Below are 10,015 nucleotides of genomic sequence, written 5' to 3' on the forward strand. Positions count from 1 at the left end.
CTTGTAGGTGGCAGTTAAAAGTTGCCGTTGCTAATGAGAATACGATCCTACTGCCACTGCGAAAGCACTTGTCCAACACCACCGGAGTTCTTTTAACTTCTAATTGAACGGCTACAACCCGCTTCAGTGGTTACAATCAAATCAGAATCATGAATCAAAAATGTTTGTAGTGGCTTGACATGGACTACAACTGCACTAATCATACGTGAGATGTTTGTTTTTGTATCCATCTTGGGTTGCTAAAAGTAACAGAAAATTTGGGATCAAACGTCAGCCTCACAGTTCTGAGGATCAATGTTTGAATCTGTGTTCTACTTATTTGCAAAGTACACCGACAATATTCAATACAACGATATCCGTGGAGAGATTCTTAATACGCTAAATTGTCAAATGATTGGGCATAATCTTGTCGAGGTCACATTTTTAATACAGCTCTCATTGACTTTCATTAGATTGTGCAGCTTTATTAAACGCCGTTACTCTGTACATAAAACTCTCTCGGGCCATGACTGTTCCGCCGCAAACTCAAACCTAAAGTCACACTGCTTCCATGTCTTGGATCTTATATATCCCAGGGTACAAATATAATCGCCCAAGTGTCTGTAGGACGTCAGCAGCTCGACCGCATCACAGACACTCGTTAGCAGCATCTTCCTGTGTTTACCCCGGTGGGACAGGGAGTGGGCCATGATGGGGTCTTAAAGACAAATTAAGATAACTTTAATCGCCATCTAATTGGCGCTTCCCTTCTCCTCCCTCATCTTTATGTGACTTCCTGTCTGGAATGAAGCCGGCCGCGCATGCGACACTCTTCTTCATCGCGCACCACACACACACACAAATTGATTGGTCAAATAATTATTTCTTGAGAATTTATAAAAACTAATGTCAAAAGCCGGCACAAGGCACGACAGTTCACGTCACGTCGCTCGGTGTGCGGCGAGGTCGGAATGCTGTCGCAAAGTCAATAAATATTTGTATGAAAACTTCTTGGCCATAAATCTAAAATAATCAATGGAGTGCCATGTCACCATGCAAGTAGTTTATGACGTTCCATTCTGTGAGTGCCGTTGTAAACGGAGGACACACTGTACTTTGAATTCTTTGGCACAATCGTACAAGCAGTCTACGCCTGAAACAAAAGTTCTATACTTAATAATTGCGCTTGTACATAAACATAAGGTCAGTGTTCCAGTGTAGCTATGCTTTCTTTATCTCACCGGGTTGCTGGAGTCAGGAAGTGAGGCTGCCACACGGCTCCTGGCCCTCACAATCACTGGAGCTCCTCCAACATTCCCCGCTGATAGCCGCTCAAACAAGTCGAAAGGACTAACAGTGACTCAGCCATTCCGATTGTGGCGACCGGGCTGGCTGCCTTGAAAACACCGTCCAATGGGCAAGCACGTCACTCTTTTAAACAAGCAGCCTCAGAACTCACAACAATGTACATTTAAGACAACTCATGCATCCATCCATGGGTCCTCTCCGAGCTGGTTTAGGGCTTAAGGGAGACTACACACCGAACTGGTCGGTCGCAGGGAACATTTTGAGACAAGGAACCATTTACATTGACATCCGCATTGTCACAGAATGGAAACTGAACCCATGCTGCACACACGGAAGGAAGTAAGGTCAATGAACCACCACGCCATCAGTGACTCAAATAGCTTAAAAACGGAGCTGAAACGTGTCGGTGTAAAACGAGCTAGGGTTTAGCAATTGTCAAGCAGTTTTGAAAGTGGATTTCCGCCTCCCACAGGAATGGAGTTGACAATTTTGTTGCTTATATTGAGGCATATTCCCCGTTTGCACTTATAAGTCAGTTCTCTATTCTCGGCATCTGACATACCCAAAGAGGCATGATTCTCAGAAGTCTGAGTGTGGCCTTAATTTACGGATCGTGGCGTTTTCGTGAGAATTCCATATAGATTCATTTTGAAAACATGGCACAATTCGATTGTGAAATTAACTTTTTGTGGATTTGGAAGTCAACGTCAGTGACGTGTGCCCGGCTCATCTCCAAGTTACTTTGAAAGAACGCGCCAATAATAGCGATTGCATCCGAACTACGTAATGGCTCATTATTACGATGACTATTGTTTGTGAGTGGCACTAGAAATAAGTCCACCGGCGCTGATCCTTTACTACTATTTAATATGATATAATGTCAACGTTCAGATGTCATCGTAATGTAGTAAGGCCACATAAACAGCCGTTGGGCAGTCAGTGATCGTATATGCAACAGGTGTCCAGTAGGCTCTGTCATATAAACAGCGGTCTTGTAGTGTGCTAAATGTTCAAAAGAAACTCGCTAAAAATAAATGAAGCATGAGGTCACAGCCCAGTTATTTCAGTCCAGGTTTGGGCAAAGGATGATGAAGTGCTTCGAAAAGTTATCAGACACTGGCCGGGAAGTATGAGAGAGAGGGCCACAAACAGGAAAGAGTTCGGAATGTGTTTCCTGTCGACCGGCCGCGTGTATGGGTCAGATTCCTTGGAACATCGCGGCTGACCAACTGTACGCCAACACACACGTGCAGAGGCAGAGATGTTTTGCCTCTGAAAGTGGGGACTAGCAGGAAAGTGTGAGGAGATAACATTGACACAGTGTCTCCTTGCGTTGTTACAAATAGAAGCTGCCATAATAATTCAGCTCAGTCTTGTAAATGATCACGGAAATCGATTTAAAATAAAAAGTACATTTTCCTCCCACTGAATGAAGTATGGAAACATTATGAGACGGGTATTCGCATACGTTACCTAATTAACAGCTTATAATGTCCTCATTTAAGGGGTCTACTCAGTGCAGCACACATTTTCTCCATGTCATATACATGAAATGTAAAAAAAAAAAAATCAAGCATGGCGGCACAGGTTTTGGCAATTTTGCTGTTTAAAATTAAATTAGTAGTAGTAGCAGAGTAAACACTCGGGCTCAGTACGGTCTTCCCGTCGATGGGAGCTATTGCTCCGTTATTTGCAGCTCTGCATGAGCTGCTGCACATGAGCAGAAGGTCGTTAAGTACAGCAGCTACACTAGGGGAAAATACACACACTTGAAGAAACATTTATTTTTGACACAGGAATTCCACCGAAAGTTGGCAGTTTCCTGCTATTTTGGTCAAATCAGCAATGAATTTTGGGTAAGGGGCCGTGGATGCGGTGCTAACCGAAGAGTGGCGCAAGGGGCACTTCTGAGAAATGGGAGCTCCTACACCAGGAGTCCTCAATCCTGTTCCTCGAGGGCCAGTGTAGTGCCTGTTTTTCCATCTCTCGCTGCTGCAATACACCTGATTCAAATGATCAGGATCGTTATCCAGCTTATGTGGACTTTACTGATTATCCGATCATTTGAATCAAGGTGAGATGGATAACAGGCAGGACACCGGCCCTCGAGGAACAGGATTGAGGATCCCTGCCCTACACACTCGAATCCTCAACAAAATCACGCAAATAAAGGTTGAAGCGTGGGTATGGGGATCGGGCCCAACTCAGCCATCTGCAACATACCTGATTGAAATGATCAGGATCGTAATCCTCCTTCTGCAGATCTTGCTTATTATCTGAGCATTTGAATTAAGTTGTGTTGCAGCAGGCATGGCAGTGGCCCTCGAGGAACAGGATCGAAGACCCTTGATATAAAAGATGAACGCAGAAAAGGAAATCAAGTGATCATTAAGTATAAAGCACCTGCGCACAGCACTACTTGGTATGCAAATATAATGTGCAGCCATCACGTGGTGGACATGAGCTCTCATCACAGAGGTGAGAAGTGACAGTGTCTGAGGCTGCTGCCCACACAACAAGCATGTCTGCGTAAATAAAATTAACCTTGCTCGTCCTTGAGGGCTTCCTGATTTAATCACACACACACACAACGCACACACACACGCCCAGGTGACGTCATTGAAGTCATATTTCGGATTAGGGAGGGCGAAGAGAAGGGATGAGTCACTCCCTCATTGATGACTGTCTCCATTGAGTGGTCGGATAATTCAGGTACGGAAAAAAAAGAGGCGGAAAAAAGACGCAGGCGGAGCACGGCCGCCTAATGGCACTCAAATAAAATGACTTATTGGAACTCGCAAAATACACCTTTTAGGGAGATTAAAGAGTATTGATGTCGCCTGTTCATCAGACTGGCACAAGAATGAGAAATCCTGTAACTCGGAATGCTATATGATAGATGTGTGCTACCATGTGGAAAAAATAAGCAACTTCTCTTCATGTTAAAGGGTCACATGCTGTGGATTTTGGCTTTTTTGTAATAGTCACATTAAAATAAACCAGTAAGCACATAAAATAATTTTGAAACAGTTTACTGACAAAAATCAGTTCGTTTTCGAGCTACATTACAGGAACACGTTTGTCGTTGGCAAATTCCTTTTGTCGAAGCCTCTGATAGTAGCATATCAGAGGTTTTGAAACCAAAATAATACATATATAAAAACGCATCTATCCAAAGCATAGTAAATGCAAATAAACATTTCCTTTGACATACCTCAAGGTTAGCATGTACAGGGAGGAAAAAAAACTTTCAAGCTGCTACACGTCCTCTGAAGTTCACTGGCGCCCCCTAGAGGAAGCGTACTTGATTACGAAAACGTCTAAATTAAGAAGGAAGTTATTCTCAACGAAATAAACACATTAAGTCATTGATTAATTTGATGAGTATTTATTTGAATATTCTACAGTTGATCATTACTTTGCATTGTTGTGCTCAGAGATTCAGCCCGTAAGTCAGGCATACATTTTTGGACATTCGAATCCGAGTTTCTCATTGGTAACATGTTTAAAGTATATCATTTTTTTGAGAGAATTGTCATTTGAATTGCATTTATTTTCTGAGAAGCACGTAAAAAAAGAAGAAAACATAAAACACTAAGTCACATGATGATATAAACTGATCAAAGAACCGCTCAAATCTTTAGCAGTGCCTTAAAACGGAAACAACAAATCCAACAACAAAATGTTTTACTTAGAAAATGGCTCAGGTTCCCATTGGAAGAGAAAAACAAAAATTAAGACAACCAATTCACTTATAGGGCAGAATTTTTCCATTTAATTTAAAAATTCTTGCACCGGCAGTACAACACAGATTAATTTATCACTTTTGCTTGTAAATAAATGAAAAAAAATAAAACAAAAAATAAATGGGAAGATGACCTTGAAAAAAATATTCTCATGTGGTGGGGGGTGATTTTTTTTTATTTAACAGAAAATTGTTCATGTACACAGTACCTTTTGTTTAGAACATTTTAGGCTACGCTAAAATAACTATTTAATCCCGGTAAACTGAGTAAAATTTAAGCCTCAAATATTCAAAGTAAAATACTCTGAATATTTTACTCTGAAACTGAATTCATATGTTCCTTTTACTCACCCCCGCCCCCACACGATTTCTGCCCTGTGTAGCCTTCACGTCCAAAGAAAAACACGAGCGTATCTCGCCATCTTGTGTCCGAAAGCAAATTGTGTTTTTAGTACGCTGAAGTGTCAAACAAGGCTTAACTTCTCACACAACTGAGGTGCTTCTTTGCATGTGTGTTGGTGGAAATGCAAACGTCTTCACAAATCGAAAGAATATGACACGACGTCTTGGCATCTGATGAGCGCCTCCTTCTGTACGCCAATTGGAGTGTGCAGGTCGGAAACCTGCAGGTTGAGCACGTCGATGTCGCAGCAGCCGAACGTGGCGTCCACGGTCACGTCGCCGTGCATGAGGAAGTTCACCTTCTTGTCACGGGTGGCGAGCAGACACCTGAGGAAGCGCTCCCGTAACTGCGCACGCGCTAGCTGCTCCCGCTTCAGCTCCTCCGGGTCTGCGCACGCGCATGACGACGTCGAGGAAGACGTGATGGACGTGCTACAAAGAGCGATGTAGCGAGGGGATTTGGGGTCAAAGCCGCGGCTGTGAAGGTCCGGGGCTCTCGGTAGACGAAGCACGGGAACCGGTGTTGTCATTCTTCGGATTTAGACTTTATTTATCAACAGAAAAGAAGGGCGAGTAAAGGGTCCATAAGAGTTCAAAGTAAAAGCCACGTTTTGGACGCGGGTGGCAATACAATTGCGGTCCTCAGTATCAATTCAGCAAATAATGAACAATAGAATTTATCTAGATGAGTTTTACACTTACCGACTCGCAAACTGTTAGCAAAACAGCACTCAACAGACACATCAATGCTTGGTCTTCTTCTTTTGTAGTTCATTTGTGGCTCCCTGGCCAGGAAGTAACTTACTGCCACCCTATGGATAGAAATAAAAGTACAGCCCAGTCACACGTATTATAGTACCGTCCTGCTCTTAAGTTTGTTTTTTAAGTTTGCTTTTTTCCCCCAGATAATATGACTGGGAACCAAACTGGGACCGTCTCATTATTTTTCTTACTGCTGTAATTGTGCTGGTTTGAAATTGATTACTCATTTGTCGCCAAAGCTGGGAACAAAAATTGTAAAATACAATACTATGCATTTTTAAAAAATATAAAAAAAATTTTAACAAACGAATATTCAATATAGATTTTGCAAATGTCTTGTGAGACTTTAAATGTCCCGTTTTATACCAATTAACTGAATTGTGTTGACAAAGCACGCTACATCATATCATTTTTTAGGGTGTTTTTAATATATTGGTCACCTAATTAAACAAAATGTTAGCAACACCTCTTCATATGATCAAGTGTAGTTGTGCATCAAACTACAGAACATGTACAAAGTATAATCAAACTAATACATACTATATGAAAACTGTAGCTTTATGTTTATTATTTCATCTGACAAACATGAGCAATTGTGTCATAAGCGGTCATAACATTGTTGCCGTATGTGTGTGTTTTCAGTTGGATGGCACAGCAGCAGCCTATATGTTTATGGACTTAACATGTTTGTGGCTCATAAAAGTGGAATAAAAGCTGATTATTGAGCTGTTGATAAGCAGAAACCAACCAGCACACATCATTAAAACCCCCTATAAAGCCATCTGCAAACTCTGATGTAACCAGAACACAAATTCGATCCGGCAGTTGTTTTGTAAGTATCTGCAGAATTCATTTAATGATTAAAATAAAATAGAAATTTGCTTGTTGGGTGCATGCATCTTTAATGCAATATTTTTTCCCCATCTCATAGACAAATCCAGTCTTCAACTTTTTTTTTTCCGATGCCACCCAAGAAAGATTCCTGTCCATCCCTCTCAGTCAGTGTGGACACCGCTCGCTTCATCCTCCTCGGCGTGCTCATTGCCCTTTACATGCTGGCTGGCGCTGTCTTGTTTTCTTCCTTGGAAAGATCAGCAGAAATTCTGACCCACCAGTATTGGCAACAGAGGCTCAGGGACTTCAGTCAAGTGCATAATATTAGCTACCAAGATCTGAAATCTCTTTTGGGCCACTACGAGGAGGCCAGGATGGCGGGCGTCCGTGCAGACCGAGGCAGAGCCCTGTGGGACATTCCGGGAGCTTTCTACTTTGTGGGAACTGTGGTGTCCACCATTGGTGAGTTGAAGGCACCGGTACCAGTCCAGCAGTCAACGAGAATTTGGACAATGCCATAGTGTAGTTGATGAACATCTAGTAAAGTGCAAGCTTTTAGTTTTATTTATGACATCCACCATTTTAATAATGATAATACAATGTAAAATTGCAAAAAAAAAATACTATTGTCTGATCAAATTGCAGTGGAATATGTGATACTTTTATGTGATGAATTATTTAATGCTAGTAAAAGAAAAGCACCATCTGCCTAATTTCCAATCACGCTAAAGGAGGCTTGCACCGCACAAAAATCAAGATGCGACAGTATTTATGCCCATGAGCCTGTGAACTGTGTTTGAAAATAGAGCTCACCAAGCCCTTAAACAATAACAGAGGAATGAAAAAGACATTTGTAACATTTCCATATAAGAAAGAGTGTTTGTTGGTGATCACTCATCCCTCTTGTACAATCGAGCAAAAATATTGCAATGATACTCAATTCAAATGATTATTTCAACCTGACTAAATGCGAATCCAACACTACATAGATTCAGTCGGGCCCACAGGTCGGAGGTGTTTCGACTTCAATGACAGTCCATCAATATTCTGCCTCAATCCGTGAGGGACAAACAAGTCATTGAGATTAAAATAAAACACATTTGATCGAAGAAAAACAATTTCTTGCTTTACAACTCTTTCTGCTATCTTTAGAGTCCCTCTGTCACTGTGGAAACATTGGAGCAAACATCATTAATCACAGATCAACCCCCCCCCAAAAAAAACACACAAAAATCCAACAAAGAAAAAAATATTAAACACAAAATTTAAAAAATTAATTTGTTCATAGGTGTATCCACAACTGTGTCACACCGTGACTATGCGGGCGTCCACTAAAGGAAGCATGTTTAAACCGCACCCCCTGTCCCACTCATTTTTGAACATGTTTAAAATGATTTTTAATCAATCGAGGGGCCACGCAGAGTATCTGCATGGGCCACATGCGGCCCGTGGGCCACCAGTTGCCCATCCCTGGTCAATATCTTATGGTAGGACCCATTATCTCTAACAGAGACGACACTAGGGACTACATTTAACTCCAGAATTCTCAGCCAGCCTTCCACTTTTATTGTACCCTGCATACATTCAAAATACCCAGTGCCTGATGGAGCAAAGAAGCTCCAGAACATAAAACTATTGTGACTTCCCATACAGCTCCAGTTTAGACTCATCTGTCCAAAGAACATCTTCCCAGAAGCTTTGTGCCTTGTCAAGATGCATTTTCACCAATTGTAGTTGCATCTATATCGGTGACCAATGCATGGTTTTCTTTCTTTTAGGGGATCAACAAATGTGTACATACAGCATATTGATATTGTGAGAGTACATTGCACATTTTAGTTTAAGATACAGTAGTGCGGAGAAGCCATAAAACCATCTTCAAAACACTGCATTAAATTTCTTCTCGTTTCCCGATAGGGTTTGGCGTGACGGCCCCATCCACAACAGCAGGGAAGGTTTTGCTCATTTTCTACGGCTTGTTCGGCTGCTCGGCCGCCATGCTCCTCTTCAACCTTTTTCTAGAGAGATTTGTCACTCTGTTGAGCTTCGTCTTATTCTGGTGCCACTCCAAGAAAATCCGACACAGCAGACTTCAGTCCCGAGGCTGGCGAGATGGCCGCAGAAATGAGTGGAAGCCGCCCACGTACCAAGTGACCCTGTTGCTTTTCGTTGCCGTAATGGTCGTCGCTTGCGCTGCTGCCTCGCTTTACTCGGCCATGGAGGGCTGGACTTACCTGGAGTCTCTCTACTTCTGCTTTGTGGCCTTCAGCACAGTGGGTTTCGGGGACTTTGTGAGTGTCCAGAGGAAGCAACATGAGGAGATCCGAGCATACCAGGTGGCAAACTGTGTCTTGATGCTTCTCGGGGTATGCTGCACATACTCCCTCTTTAACATCATCTCTGTGATAACCAGACAAGGACTCAGCTGCATAATGAGGACACTGGCCAGGGCTCACAGCCGTATTCTGGAACTCAGCTGTCCATCTGGCTGTCCACATGCAAGTGATGCGTGTTGCTGTGATGAGGTTAAAGTGGAAACAATTTGCCACAGAGAACTCTCTGGCATAATCAATGAATGTGGGGAGAATTCAGACAGTAGTAAATCACTTCCTATTGTAGTCATTTGAAATCCTGCCTGGCTCACAAATGGATTCATATTATCACACATTTCACATTTTTTATTTTAAAATGACTTTGCTTGGTTTTATTGGGCATGCCTGCCTACATTGAGTGCATCTTTCGTCTCGTAAATCATTCATAAAAAAATAGTTGATTTAAAAAATGTATTATTGTGAGTATTATTTTATTGCGTCATATAGTCACTGTCAACTTTATGGATGTGCTGGAATAATTTTGTATTGCATGTATTCGTGGAACAATCTGTACAACTCTTGATATTTCTTTTTTAGTATATGTATAAATTTCGTAAGTACACAGCGAAATGTTGATGGACTGCTTATGGCTTGATTGTGTTTACCAGTTAAT

General features: G+C 41.9%; 2 protein-coding genes and 1 long non-coding RNA gene across 3 annotated transcripts; 1 reads left to right on the forward strand and 2 right to left on the reverse strand.

The window, feature by feature from the left end:
* Nucleotides 1-445: 445 nt before the first annotated feature.
* Nucleotides 446-3,959, reverse strand: LOC148333284 (uncharacterized). Its single transcript, XR_015844248.1, has 3 exons — nucleotides 3,832-3,959; nucleotides 3,511-3,632; nucleotides 446-697 (listed from the first exon to the last, which is right to left on the reverse strand). It is a non-coding gene; the product is annotated as an uncharacterized LOC148333284 (long non-coding RNA).
* A 700-nt stretch (nucleotides 3,960-4,659) lies between these two features.
* gemin7 (gem (nuclear organelle) associated protein 7) lies at nucleotides 4,660-6,263 on the reverse strand. Its single transcript, XM_088300753.1, has 2 exons — nucleotides 6,137-6,263; nucleotides 4,660-5,978 (listed from the first exon to the last, which is right to left on the reverse strand). The coding sequence occupies exon 2, from the start codon at nucleotides 5,962-5,964 to the stop codon at nucleotides 5,569-5,571; it is 396 nt and encodes a 131-aa protein (XP_088156879.1). The 5' UTR covers nucleotides 5,965-5,978; nucleotides 6,137-6,263; the 3' UTR covers nucleotides 4,660-5,568.
* A 582-nt stretch (nucleotides 6,264-6,845) lies between these two features.
* Nucleotides 6,846-9,748, forward strand: LOC148333286 (potassium channel, subfamily K, member 13). The gene is made up of 3 exons (XM_088300903.1): nucleotides 6,846-7,028; nucleotides 7,128-7,492; nucleotides 8,948-9,748. Exons 2-3 carry the CDS (start codon nucleotides 7,159-7,161, stop codon nucleotides 9,655-9,657), a joined length of 1,044 nt encoding a protein of 347 aa, XP_088157029.1. The 5' UTR covers nucleotides 6,846-7,028; nucleotides 7,128-7,158; the 3' UTR covers nucleotides 9,658-9,748.
* The last annotated feature ends 267 nt before the right edge of the window (nucleotides 9,749-10,015 follow it).

The sequence above is a fragment of the Idiotropiscis lumnitzeri genome, chromosome 7, assembly GCF_059441095.1.
Source record: "Idiotropiscis lumnitzeri isolate Australia: NSW breed Sydney's pygmy pipehorse chromosome 7, RoL_Ilum_1.0, whole genome shotgun sequence".
NCBI lineage: Eukaryota > Metazoa > Chordata > Actinopteri > Syngnathiformes > Syngnathidae > Idiotropiscis > Idiotropiscis lumnitzeri.

What these genes read in the sequence shown, in the direction of transcription:
- gemin7 (XM_088300753.1), bottom strand. Translation starts at nt 5,964, where the DNA reads ATGACAACACCGGTTCCCGTGCTTCGTCTACCGAGAGCCCCGGACCTT.
- LOC148333286 (XM_088300903.1), top strand. Translation starts at nt 7,159, where the DNA reads ATGCCACCCAAGAAAGATTCCTGTCCATCCCTCTCAGTCAGTGTGGAC. An exon ending in AACTGTGGTGTCCACCATTG is followed by an intron (nt 7,493 to 8,947) that starts GTGAGTTGAAGG and finishes GTTTCCCGATAG; the next exon opens with GGTTTGGCGTGACGGCCCCA.